The sequence below is a fragment of the Erpetoichthys calabaricus genome, chromosome 9 (assembly GCF_900747795.2).
Source record: "Erpetoichthys calabaricus chromosome 9, fErpCal1.3, whole genome shotgun sequence".
Classification (NCBI taxonomy): Eukaryota; Metazoa; Chordata; class Cladistia; order Polypteriformes; family Polypteridae; genus Erpetoichthys; species Erpetoichthys calabaricus.
In genome coordinates, this window is record NC_041402.2 from 120,742,047 (window position 1) to 120,756,905 (window position 14,859).

The following is a 14,859-nucleotide window of genomic DNA, read 5'->3' on the forward strand; positions in this document are numbered from 1 at the left end:
CCTTATGAAGATGCTTGTATGCTTCACTCGCTCCCTTCTCAATTGTTTAATGAATTTTTTGTTCTTCGCTGTTTGCGGCTCTTACTTCATTTCTCCCTACTGCATTCACAGTCTTTTCACGTGATTACGTGGGAGGCATGATGACGTGACACTCAACTCCGCCTCCCACAGCCATCAAGCTGCCGTGCATTACAGTATATTGTCAAAAAAGAGGTTCCAGTTATGACCATTACGCGTTGAATTTCGAAATGAAACCTGCCTAACTTTTGTAAGTAAGCTATAAGGAATCAGCCTGCCAAATTTCAGCCTTCCACCTACACGGGAAGTTGGACAATTAGTGATGAGTGAGTGAGTCAGTCAGTGAGTCAGTGAGGGCTTTGCCTTTTATTAATTAGTATAGATATATATCTATATCTATATATATATATCTTTTAAATTTTATTAAGAAGAAAAGAAAACCTTTTTAAATTGAGGGAAAATATACCAATAACAATTTGTTAAGGATCTGTTTTTTTGTGAAGCTGCCTTTACACAGCCTCTCCACTGTTTTATAAACGAACGCCATATAAGGCCGTCCTTTCTCCTTGCTTAGCGGTTCTGTATTGTTTTATTGCTCATTTATTACAATTGTTATAGTTATTGTGTAGCTATTTGAGACTCACTTTTCTGTTCAGGTACCCATTTCCTTTATGTAATCCGCGGATTTTCCGCTATTTTTTGTTCGTTTATTACAATTATAGTTATTTATTGATTCTCTTCTTTAGCTGACTGCCTGCTCATATAAGGCGCTCTGCTGTTTTTTTGTGAAGCAGCCTTTACACAGCTTCTCCGATGTTTTATAAACGAACGCCATATAAGGCCATCCTTTTTCCTTGCTTTGCCAAGGAAGCAGCCTTTTTATTTAATCCACGGGTTCTCTGCTGTTTTATTGTTCGTTTATTATGATTGTTATAGTTCTCTTTGTATACCACGTTGTCAGTTCAGCACTCCGGTTGTAATATGACCAAGCCATGCAAGCTTACTGTTGAGAATGCAACGTATAGTTGTACAGGAGAAAAGCAATCTTGCCTCAAATCAATGGCAACCTTTTGTAGGTCTATGAACTTAATTTAAACTTTAGGTTTACACGGTGCTTTGTTTCCGAAGTACCTGCACTCATGAATATGTCTGTATGTGTCAGTCGCTTCATATTCTTTTCCTACATTATCAATTGTGTAATGTGTTTTTTGAACAGGTTTGATTCATCGGAGTGATCACTCGTGCTGCGTTCAGTCAGTTCACGTGAGCCGCTCTCTTGTGTGATGTTGCAATGTCTACAGCTTTATTTAATGTTAGCTAAGACCCGGCACTTAAAAGTTTCTCGCTACAGCAATTTTAACTCTGTTACAAAGTGATCCAAAATCTCGTTTATACCTCGTGTCTTCTCATTAAACTTGTATGTCGCAAATATGGTATTGCAAACGGCAGCGGAAGCGTTTCTATAAACTTAATTTAAACTTACGGTTTACACCGTGCTTTGTTTCCGCAGTAGCTGCACTTATGAATATGCTTGTATGCGTCACTCGCTCGCTTCTTATTGTTTCGCTGCCTTCTCAATTGTGTAATGAATGTTTTCTTCAGTGCTCTTTAGGGCTCTTCCTTGTTTTTAACGTACTGCGTTCACAGTCAGTTCACGTGATTACGTGGGAGGCGTGATGACGCGATACCCAACTCTGCCTCCCATGGCCATCGAGCTGCAGTCTATTACAGTATATGGACAAAAAAGAGGTTCCAGTTATGACCATTACGCGTAGAATTTCGAAATGAAACCTGCCTAACTTTTGTAAGTAAGCTGTAAGGAATGAGCCTGCCAAATTTCAGCCTTCCACCTACACGGGAAGTTGGAGAATTAGTGATGAGTGAGTCACTCAGTGAGTGAGTGAGTCAGTCAGTGAGGGCTTTGCCTTTTATTAGTATAGATGTAGAGTAGATATAAAAAGTCTATACATCCCTGCCAAAATCACAAATTTTGTGTAATAAAAAATGAATCCAAAATAAATCCTGTCAGAACTTATTCCACCATTATTGCAAAATTCCAATTTATGCAAAGAAGGTGAAAACAAATCAGAAAATGTTTCGTGAAAAAAGGACAAAATAAATCACACAAAAACCTGGTTGCATTAATTTGCACACCTTTTAATAATTAAGGATGTGACTGCATTCAAAATCAATCAATCACAATAAGCCTTATCTCAAATAGTAGTTAGTATACACCTGACATCAATAAAAGTGGCTCTGGTTGAGCTCAGATAAAGTTTGGCTGTTCCTGCAGGATTATTCTGATATTCTCTTGGATGCAACATACTCTAAAAGCCAAGGTCTGCAAAACACATTTAAAACAAGAAATGGAATCTCATCTTTGAAAGGTATTACTCTTGACCGGGGTATAAAGAAGTATCCAAAACATTACACATCCCATGGAGCACTGTGAACACAGTCATCATCAAGTGGAGAAAATATGGTTCAACAGTGGCATTAATTAGCAGAGAAGTTAATTAGCAGCAAAACAGGCCACTATTTAAGAAAAGGGTTAGAATGAAAAACTGCAGACACTATGGCCCTCCAGGACCGGAGTTTGAGAACCCTGTTCTAAAGAGATAATGCATATAAGTTTGGCACGCTGAATGCATTTCTTGAATATCTGGGCCTATGTTTCAATTAAAGTCAAAGTTATACTATTTTAAGTTACAGAGTGTCTCATTATATAAAATCTCCAAGCAATCCTGGACCTCTCAACATACTACCAAATAATTCCACTTGCTAAGAAGCATCTACTGATATTTTTGAAACACAATCACTGCATATCATGTGCTCTTTCACCACAAAATGTTTAGGGGTATCATCCAGGAAGTACATTTTACAGGAAAAACTGACATTCAGTTTAACAGCTTACTGCCTGTGGAGAGCAGTTAATTTGATTTTTAAAAAATTGTTTTCTGCTAGGATAATTTAAATACTTGCATTAACAATATGAGATCACAGCACAAGAGTTAGACAGCAACACACCTCTAACTTACATAAGTTCATAGTAACAATTCAAAAACATTTTGGTTTGCTCCTTAAAAGTATATTATGTGTAAACTAAATACATATAAAATATCAATACATATTTATTTACCTGATGGGCACACCGAGGAGGTGGAGGGTTGGGGATATCCACTTTTGTCCAGGAGTTCTTCTTTAAATTGTAAAAGAACATTTCATTGTACAGGAATGTCTGCATAATAAAATATAGTACAAAACTTTAAAATGCTATTTTTTTCCCCCAACAAAAACCTTTAAATTATGTAAAATGCATCTTATGCTATTAAAAGATGAAACCAAAAACTTAATTTCACATAACAAAATTTTCCAAAATGAAACCAGGAACAGTACTAAAAGTCGACTTACACTTATAAAAAAGTTCTCACTGGAAACAAAAGAACTAAGAAAAATAAAAGCACTACAAATTAATTTCAGGTTTCAATATCAGGTCAGGAAATTTTTCCATGCATCTAAGATGGCAACATCTGACATCTTGCAGTATCACTGTTGCTTTGCTTTGTACATAGTGCCTAACATTCAATAACTAAAATGCTGCACAGGAATGTTTGGTACAATTACTACGATCACCTAGCCCTGAATATGGTTAAAGAGAAAGCAAATTTCCAGGTGCTATTAGCTAACTGGGAAACAAATTAGAGATCGTTCGATCATATCCAGTCAAGAAACAATTTGCCAACCATGACTTAAAAAACTCTCTACTGAGCCATGCACCTTGATTAAAATGCTAAAAAGAAAAGGTGTGAAGAACTTGTGTGTTTAAGTGTTAGTTTTACTAGGAAAAGCATGAATGCAGACAAATTAAATGAATGATTTTCTTTCACCATAAAATGTTTTAATTTAATTTTACTAATAATATCCACTACAAAAATTGTAATGGTCTACATATAACTTCTTAACACTGAAAATAGGCATGCACTTAAATCTGAACCTCATCATGACATTTGCTTAACCAATTTTAAATCTCAATCTCTATGTTTCTTGTCTTCCTCCTTCTAAAAGGAAAAGATTCCATTTGCTTACACACTCAATAAGTCTCAATATTTCCAGTGCACAAATGGCAGACTACAGTAAAAGAGGCAGAGTATTTGAAAGACTGGAAGCTTTATCTACTGAAAATTTATAAACTTACTTGTTGAATCACAAAAAATAAGCTCTGATATTTAAAAAAACTGCTAGAATTATTAACAGTTTAAATAGTTAAAACAGAAAGTGATTTGTAAAAAACAGCCGAATTTAACAAAAATGTTTTTTATTAAGAAAGTAGAAAATAAATATGACCAACTGTAGCAGAAAATGTAGAATTATTTTTTGTGTCAATCAGAGTCCAACTCAGTGTCACAGAGATTAGCCAGTCCAGTCTACCACAGGGTCCACTCACACAAACATTCATAGTTAAACTCAACTCTTTATTCTGCAAAATCTATGCATCTTTGAGTATGTGGCAGGAACACTGAAACATCAACAGGAAAACCTATGAAGATATGAGAGAACCTACAGACTCCACCTAGCCATCAACTGGGGATGGGATTCAAACTCCTGATGCTCGATTCTTGAAGCAGCACAGTTAACCACTGCACTACCTTGCTGCCCATAGCTATAAAACAACAATACACAAAATGTACCTCTAATACTCTTCTCACAAAGAAAGTAAACAACAAAATTGTTTTCCACCAATAACACTGAGATATGTGAGTGGAATCTCAGTCACCTGCTCAGCGATCCACAGACTCTGCAACTGATTTGTTCATAATAAAACTGCTCAGGGTGCAGTGGGGGGAATTTTAATGGAGTATAACAGCATTTCAAAGGGAGCATACCAAATTTTCTATGGGGATTCTTTCCTTATGTGCTTTGCTGGAGGTCTGACATCTTGTTGCTAAAATACTTCAATATTACTGAAGTAGCTCCCTTTTTAGGTAATAAATCATCATATCTCCCAGTCCTTCTTATACTAGTGTACCTCCACCATATCCACACCCTCAATACTGACTGGGCGTAAAAGCTCTTCAATGTGGCAAAAGTTAATAGCTAGGTCCTTGGTTTTACTAATGTTAAGTTGCAGACAATTCTCTTTGCACCAAGAAACAAAGTTATCTACCTGAATCCTACACTCTGCCTCGCCACCCTAGTCAATACATCCATTTAGTGAAGAATCTTTGGTTTCTGTAAGTGACATGACCTGATGTTACATTTATAGGCATACTGAGTGAACAGAAAAGGAGACATGACTGTTCTTGTGGTGCTCTAGTGTTGTTTTCATCAGAGGTACTGTCCATGAGACTCACAAACTGTGGTCTACCAGACAGACCATCCATTATCAGGGCACTATAGCATCATACATCTGCTTATTCCTGAGCTTACTCCTTAACAGGGATGATATGATGTTAGTTATCAAGTGAAAACTCCTGCCATTGCCCTTTTCTCAGTCCATGGTGATGGAGACAAATGAACGGGGACATTTTGGAGCGAAATACTTGTTTAGTACATTCATTGTTAAGGCCCAATTTGTTACTGTAATTGTGCATATTAGTTAAGGGAAATGGGTTTTAAAACTGAGGTAGTTTACGTTAAAAAAATAACCTAATAAAATAAAGGTGGAGTACTGGTAAACTGATACATTGGTAGAGACTGGATGGATGGATGGATGGATGGTGTGGCGAACGGCCCGAACCCATGCCTGGCCGGGACACCCCTTCAACACTGGATCCGGGGGAGCAGCCATGGGATGCACTCTACGTTCCCCGGAACACTTGGTGGCAGCCCCCCTGGGTTGCATCGGGGCCAATATCACGGAACACCGGAGCTCATCCAGGCTGGGCTCCATAGCCACTGCCAGGGGGAGCTGCAAGGCTTCCTGAGCCCATGTGGGCGGCAACGCAGCCACACCCAGAAGTGCAGTCTAATTTAGGTTAATTACCACCTGAAGCACTTCCGGGTGGGCTATAAAGGGAGCTTGCAGCCACTACTCAGGGCACCAGAGTCGACAGTAAGGAGAACAAAGCTGCCCTGGAAGGAGTGGAGGAAAAGAAGAGTGTGTTCTGGGTGCTTTATTTGTGTTTTGGGGACTGTGTAGGGCTAGTGGGGCATGGCTGAAGAAAATAAATTCTTTTGTTTATTTTACCCGTACCTCTGGTGTCAGGCTGTGTCGGGTCAGCGCCAATAAAGCGCCTTATATCGCCTTATATAGATAGACGAACAAGGGAATTTCAGCCCAATATAGTGGTACTTCTATGCCATCTGTCTGCCATAACTTACACCAACAGTAGTGAGCTGTGTGTAGTGACTGAAAATTAAATTACAAGTACAATTAGTCAAAAAAGGTCCCTGTGCTTACTCTGCATTTCAGGTTTAGGAGTTCTCCATAAAGGAGGAATGACCAAATCAGTGCAACCCTAATGGTAAAATCCAGCAATGTTAAAAGAAAGAGATTTTTCAAGTACCATAAATGTTTGGGAGTTCTACGGGCAAAAGGGTGGCCTTATCTATTCTACTCAACATACTGTCTCCTCTTGTTGCACTGAAACAAACAAAAGAATAGTGAAGAAAATGCCAAAATGACCAAAGCAGAAATACTTATAAACCCATTTCATTCACATGTCTCCTAATATCCAAACTGAGTTCTTTTCCCTTCTGCATATAAGACTTAAAAATAATTAGATGTCTAGCAAGACAATACCAATATATAATCCTGTGTATTATACTTTGTATAGTACAGTGTTTCGTGGCATCTCTGTATACAGTACAGGTTTATCTATTGTGGCAGGCGGCCGGGGCCCATGCAGCATATGTTCCGGGGGAGCAAGGATGGGAGACCCAATACTTCCCCTGGACGCTAGATGGCAGCCTCCCTGGGTTGCAGCAGTGCCTCTGACTCCCACAGGACTTCATGGGGGTTGGAGTTTGGTGCAGCCCTGTCCACGGTTCGGTACGCACGTGATCTGAAGTATCCGAGAATAAAAAAGGTCCACTGTATTGTGTGCGTGTCTCTCATGCACTCTCTCAACCTCTCTCGCGCACTAACTCTGTCTCTCTCTCTCTCACGCTAACTCGGTAGCTCTTGCGCACTGAACTGCAATTAAACTTCTCTCACGCACTCTCTCTCTCTCTCGTGCACTAACTCGGTAGCTCTCGCACACTAACTTTCTCTCTTGCGCACTAACTCAACCTCTCTCCCGCATTTTCGTTCGACTTTTGTCCGGTTTGCCGCTTTATACGAGTGGTAATGGCCAGCGGTAGCAGTTCAAGCAGAGGAGCAGAGAAGCTCGAAAACCTCCAGCATCATTTAAGTCTCATGTGTGGGAGCATTTTGGCTTACCTGTTAAATATGTTGATGGGAAAAGGGTGGTGGATAAAACCACCACAGTTTGTCGACTGTGTGGCACGAGGAAGCCCTATGAGACTGGCAACACATTTTAAAACGACACCACCCTGATGTGACAGGACCCAAGACGATGGCTGCGCAACAACCAAAGATATCCGCAACATTTAAGCAGCCCTTTGCTGCCCAATCAGACCGGGCTAAAGCTATTACAAAAGCTATTAGGGTGTTTATTGCTGCAGACATGAGGCCATATTCCGTTGTGCAAAACAAGGGGTTTAAACATATGATACACGTGCTTGAGCCACGCTATGATATTCCGTCGCGCACTCACTTCAGTGACAATATCATCCCAAGTATGTATGGGCAGGAAAAGTCAAAAGTTATGGATGAACTATCCCAGGCATCTTCTGTGGCCCTAACTACAGACGGGTGGACTTCCAGGGCAACAGAAAGCTATGTGACCGTGACTGCTCATTACATCACAGTGGGAGATACGAAGCCCTGTACTGCAGACACGCCCCCTCTATGAGAGTCACACTGGCACAAACCTGGCACATGTATTGACGGAAGCAGTGGCAGAGTGGAGGATAGAGAGGCCCAATACTAATATCCCAGTCACAACAGATAATGCCAAAAACCAAATAAATGCAGTGAATGAAGCAGGACTGGGCCCACAGATAGGGTGCTTTGCACATACAATTAATTTAGCATCCCAAAAGGGAATGAAAGTGTGTAAGATGGACCGCCTCCTTGGGAGGATCAGGAAGGTGGTTTCCTACTTCCACCGAAGCTCAACTGCTGCTCATGTGCTTAAGACCAAGCAAGAAATGCTACGGCTGCCTACTCATAAGCTCACACATGTTGTCACAACAAGGTGGAAATCCACTTATGATATGTTGGAGCGTTACCTTGAGCAGCAGGCAGCTATATACTCTGCACTAACAGACAAAACCCTGAAGAAAAATGCCAGAGACATCGTCACCTTGTCTGATGATGATGTTAAAGTGGCAGAGGAGGTCCTCCAGCTGCTCAAACCACTCAAAATGGTTACAACTCTGTTGAGCACTGAAACTGCACCATCTGTGTCCATGATCCTGCCTCTGAAAACAAGGATCCTACAATCCATGGCCCCAAGTGAGGAAGACAGCACCATCACAAGAGATGTCAAGACTGCCATTAGAGAGGACCTGAAGCCCAGATACACTTCACCACCAACCCTACAGGACTACCTTCACAGATCTATTGCACTTGATCCAAGGTTCAAGTCGCTGTCTCACCTAGACCTTGTCCTACGCCTGAGGACATACAGTGATCTCACTACTGAGATTGTGAGCAGTCTTGGCACTGAAGACTGTGAAGAGGTAAAGAAAATAAATATTTTGAAATTATATATTTTTTATTTTTTATGATAATGTTTTTAGTTAAGTTTATTAAGTTATTTATTAAGTTATTGCCACATTTTAATGTCTATGGAAAAAAAAAAGTTTTAATCAATAATGTGACTGTTGTCCTTGCAGCGTCAATATGCAGCACCAAGAGGAGCAGACACATCTCCTCCTCAAAAGAAGTCGGCAATGGCGGAGGTTGTTGGCGAGACCTCTGCACAGAAGGACATGGTCAGCAAGGCTTTTGCTGACACCATCAAAGAGGAGGTGGCATCCTATGAGGCAGCAAGTGGCATTCCAGTCGATGGTGATCCACTGACTTGGTGGAAAAGCAACGAATGTAAATACCCTCACCTTGCCACAATGTCAAGACACCATCTTGCTGTGCCTGGCACTTCAGTGCCTAGCGAGAGGGTGTTCTCAACAGCAGGGGACATAGTTACAGCAAAGAGATCTACACTTTCCCCAGAAAATGTAGACATCCTCATGTTTTTGAAAAAAAAATTGAAATTATAAGCTCAGGTCTGCTTTGCTTTCTTTCTTCTTTTTGATGATGTGGACATATGCTAGTTTTTATTTCTCTCTCCATGTTCAAAGTAAGAAGCAATGATGCCTTAAATTGCATTTAAAGTTGTTTTTTATTGTGTCCACATTAAAGGAAATAGTTATCATGCCCAATATTGCACCTTAATTTGTATTTATATAATTGAGTGGAATGAGTCTTGAGTTGAATGTTTTTTAATGGGCAAAAAATACTTAACTAAATAAATGGAGTTAAATTTGTCTTGTCTTTTTTTTTTTTTTGCTGATCCGAAAATTGATCCAAACCGTGACTTAAAACCATGATCCGATCCGAACCGTGAGTTTTTTGATCCGTTGCACCACTATTAAATGTAGAGGGATTCTTTCACTGCCAGTGTGGTTCTCTCTTTCTTTTAATTTGCAAGATCCCAAAGACTTTCCTTGTCCCTTGACATACATTGTAACTGAAAATTAGACACTTTTTGCTTTGCGTCCTTCCCCACCATAATCTATATTCTATGGGGGTGAAGCGAAAGCTTTAGATTCATCAAAAATGTTGATCTCTGGATTTCGATGGATCTCAACATTTTAGGGTACCTGATACCAAAAACATTGATATGTCAATGATGGGAGTGTGTCTGTCACAGTTTCTTGAGGACAATCCAGTGCTAAAACGGATGGACAGAAAAATATCAAACTTGAAACTTAAGCCTGTTATGAGCTGATGATGTGTTGATTAGCCCATCCATCCATTAATTATCCAGCCCGCTATATCCTAACTATAGGGTCACAGGGGTCTGCTAGAGCCAATCCCAGCCAACACAGGGCGCAAGGCAGGAAACAAATCTGAGGCAGGGCGCTAGCCCAGCGCAGGGCACACACACACACACCAAGCACACACTAGGGACAATTTAGGATCGCCAATGCACCTAACCTGCATGTAGTTGGACTGTGGGAGGAAACCAGAGCACCCGGAGGAAACCCATGCAGACTCCACACAGGGAGGACCCAGGAAGCGAACTCAGGTCCCCTAACTGTGAGGCAGCAGCGCTACCACTGCGCCACCGTGCCACCCGTGTTGATTAGTTTTTGAGGCAAATCTTGCAAGAGAAAGAGGCACCCTAGAGGAACCCCCAAATACCATAATTCTATAACTAATTGTGAATTCTTCTCATCAATTGCTTTCGTAATGACCTATTTTGTGATCACTAAGCTCCGCATCAGAGAGGTAAATAATTACTGAGATGTTATTGAATAGTTCGAGTAACTTGGTTCCTAGGGGGCAAAGTCTACTGATGCTCTTCTCAAAAAGAAAAATATCATTGTAAAGTAAACCTGAAAATTATTTGACATTAGTTTTACATTTCTTCCAAACAGTTCAATCAGCTATGTATCAGATTATGTTTTACCTTTTTATCACAATTTCATTTTCAAAAAGAATTACTCAGTAGTGAGCTGCTAAATGTTCAACGTTAAATTTCAGTGCCATGTTTATTAAAAAAAGGTATCCTCTGAATTTTTATAATTAATCTTTGCAGCAAAATATAAGTTTTTTGCCGGAGGTTTTTGTAATTACCAACTCAAAAATACCCCATTCATCAGTAGTGAATCTAAATTTGCACACTGTTGACCAAAAGGTGCTTTATGGAAGATATGTTTGATCCAAAAGTAAGATGGCAGCTTAACCTACAGTCTCTAAGAAATTACAACTAGCTTTAATTATTATCTATTTCAAATTTAGTTTCTGTCTTTCACACCTGCTGATACAGATCTGAAAATAGTCACTAATTTTGCTGATACTACAATAAATATTTTGGTTTAAGTGATGGATGCAGTCACTGAAGAAGGTAAATGCATTAAAAATATGTATTTCAATATCTCCAGCAAATGGACCAAGCAATGACAACCAGTAGCTTCTATAATTTGTGGCTGCAGAAATATTTCTTTCCACTTCTTTTGTTGCATATTAGTGCTGTGAAAATGAGTTATGCTTCAGGTGCATGTGTATGCTAGAGAGCTACATTAATTATTCAAAACCAATAATCATACAACTGAAGGTGTTAAAACAGTAACTTACTTTTTGTCCATTGAAATATTCACCTCCAAAAAGAATTAATTCCTCTTTCTCAGGATGAGGACTGAGGGAGGCATTCAGCCTGTGAAGATATAAAATATAGCAAAACAGTGATACTGCTGTATTCTATGCACTTGACAAAACTGTCCATGTTCCTCCAGCTGACTAACAAGGCTACAGTTACACTTCATGTAGGGACACTTTGTGGTGCTCATACAATAGTTTGTGTGGTGTGATTTGGAGTGGGTATGTGAATGATCAAGCCTTTCCGGTGCATGCTGAGCAGCCAAAGTAAGTCTCTGCATGAGTATAAATTCACATTAAGTCACCATAAATCTCTATGACAGAGATACATAACTAAATCCGTAATAATGGTAATTTATACAAAATCCTAATCCTAATTTACACACAATTGCAAGTTGCCAAGGTTTATGCCAGTGTACATCCAGAAAATGGACCACTATTAAAGAAGCACACTTTTGTGTTGACAATACCGAATGTTAGGATACAAAATAGGTTACAAGAACGGGAATTGAATTTCAGTGAGGGGTTGTATCACACATTTTAACTTAATAAAGAATTAAAAGCCTAAACCATCTTGCCAAAATTTATCTTAACTATAGTACAAATTCTGAAATGAAAATGTTTTTGACATGCCTTGAAAATACCATGATATGACCAACTGTGTCCCCGTGTTGATGAACTCATTTTAAAATAAGTCTTATTCCACTGTACTATTTCCCTTCATAATTTTAAACACTTCAATTATGTCTCCTCTTAATCTTCTTTTGCTTAAACTGAAAAGACTCAACTCTTTTAATATTTCTTCGTAATTCATCTCCTGTAGTCCAGGAATCAACCCAGTCACTCTTTTCTGGACCTTTTCTAGCACTGCTATGTCCTTTTTGTAGCCTGCAAACCAAAACTACACACAATACTCGAGATGAGGCCTCACCAGTGCATTATAAAGTTTCAGCATAACCTGCTTGGACTTGGACTTTACATATAATGCTATATAACCTAACATTCAGTTCGCCTTCTTAATGGCTTCTGAACAATGTGGCAGTTGATAATATCAGGTCTGCTATGACTCCTAAATCTTTCTCACACTGCGTACTTTTGATTTTCAGAACTTCCATTATGTTTTCAAATCTAACATTTTTACTTCCTACATTAATACTTTACATTTATTTATATTAAATTTCATTAGGCACAAATCTGCCAAAGCCTGTATACTATCCAAGTCTCTTTGGAATGATTCAACAGATTCTAAATTATCTGCCAATTGATATACAGCTTGGAATAATTTGCAAACTCAACTAGCTTGTTGTTTATATTACTATTCAGATAACTTACGATAATCCAGATATATCTATTATATATATCTATATATATATCTATGAATGGAAGAGAAGGTCTGTGATACGGTTTGCATATTTGCCGTTGGAGACCCACAAAGGGAGAAAAAACGAATCACGTATCATAAAATAGTTTTATTCCTGAGCTTTCAACCCCTATCAGGGGTCTTCATCAGAGGATAATGCTTAGACTTACAAGAATCAAAGGCAATATATAGCAACACATTCAGGGGGGTGGGGTGGGTGGAGGTGACTAAGTCCGTATGATCAAAAAGGGGGAGGGGGGGTTATCGTTAAATTAAAGTGCATATGTCCTTAGTCACCTCCAGCCCCCCCGAATGTGTTGCTATATATTGCCTTTGATTCTTGTAAGTCTAAGCATTATCCTCTGATGAAGACCCCTGATAGGGGTTGAAAGCTCAGGAATAAAACTATTTTATGATACGTGATTCGTTTTTTCTCCCTTTGTGGGTCTCCAACTGCAAATATATATCTATATATCTATATCTATATATATATATATCTATATCTATCTATATATATCTATCTATCTATCTATAATATATATCTATATATATATCTACATATATATATATATATATATATATATATATATATATATATATATATATATATATATATATATATATATATATATAACTAGTCATTTAGCCCGTTACAATAATGGGCGTAGCACAGTAGTGCATAAACCTTAGTAGAAACAGTGTATATTAAATGGCAAGGGACTTTGACCTCATTCTTTTTGTTGGTCGTATTTTTCTTTCTTTCAGCCTTTCTTTTGTTGATGTTTACTTGCTGAGCTGACCGTTCTTCGTGGGCTGCCGCCGTGTATTGTGTGCCTTTAATTTTCTGTGACAGTAATACTGTCTTGTACGGCTCTATTCAATAAGGGCGCGCACAAAAAGGCGAGCTTCAAAAGGGCGACCTCAATTGAGCGCGGCGAATATATATCTATATCTCTATCTCTCTCTCTCTCTCTCTTATATATCTATATATCTCTATGTCTATATAGTAGTACTAGGGTGTTGTACCGTGTTAGCCATTATGAATGTAGAGAAAAGCCAAGCAAAATAACACCTTTTATTGGCTAACTAAAAAGATTACAATATGCAAGCTTTCGAGGCAACTCAGGCCCCTTCTTCAGGCAAGATGTAATACAGAAACTGGAGTTCCTTGTGTTTATATACACACTCTAGAACAAGAAACAACATTGGTAAATCTTTAAATGAGAAATTTTAAATGTAAAAAATTAGACAGAGACAACCTTCTGGAATATAAAAACAAAGACAGCAAGAATCGCATCCCCCTTGTTGTCACCTACAACCCACATCTTGAAACACTTCGAAAAATTATAAAAGAACTTCAGCCAATACTAAACAATGACCAAACACTGAAAAATGTATTTCCTGAACCTCCCCTCCTGGCATACAGACAACCACCAAACCTTCAACAACTAATTGTCCGAAGCTCCCTAAGTGAACCAACAGAAAATGGCACATCACCATGCCTACAGAAAAGATGCAAAACACGTGCCCACATCTATGATACAGACCGTATAGTTATGCCACACTGCCGACTTGAACATCACATAAAGGGATCATTTTCCTGCAGATCATCTAATATAGTCTACCTAATTTTCTGCATGAAATGTCCTGACACTGCATTCTATGTGGGAGAAACTGGACAAACACTCTGCCAGAGAATGAATTTACACAGGTTCCACATTAAACATGGCAACACAGATGTTCCTGTAGCGGCCCACTTCAACAGCCATGGACACTGTGAGAGGGACTATAAAGTCACAGTGCTTATGGGCAACTTCAAAACACAGCAAGAGAGAAAAGAATGGGAAGTTAAACTTATGCTAAAATTTAATACTTTACAACATGGATTGAATAGAGACAAGAGTTTCATGGCCAGATATGAGGATTGTTTACATCTCTCAGAATGACAGACAACCTGTCTACAGACCCACATTGTTTTGAAAAAACTCATTACAAACTTCAAAAGACTTTGTTGGATAATTACCTTATCCAAAGATCTTGACAATACATTGTTCTTTTCTCTCTTGTTAAATTAACCCTAGCCTGAATG

General features: G+C 38.8%; 1 protein-coding gene across 1 annotated transcript in view; it reads right to left on the bottom strand.

Annotated features, from left to right (window-relative positions):
• klhdc4 (kelch domain containing 4) overlaps positions 1 to 14,859 on the bottom strand; it is a 121,817-nt gene that overhangs the window by 102,022 nt on the left and 4,936 nt on the right. Inside the window, exons 3-4 of the mRNA XM_051931460.1 lie at positions 11,390 to 11,468; positions 3,158 to 3,256 (exon numbers count right to left, since the gene is read on the bottom strand). Coding sequence (XP_051787420.1) covers positions 3,158 to 3,256; positions 11,390 to 11,468 — 178 coding nt within the window. The remainder of the gene's footprint in view (positions 1 to 3,157; positions 3,257 to 11,389; positions 11,469 to 14,859) is intronic.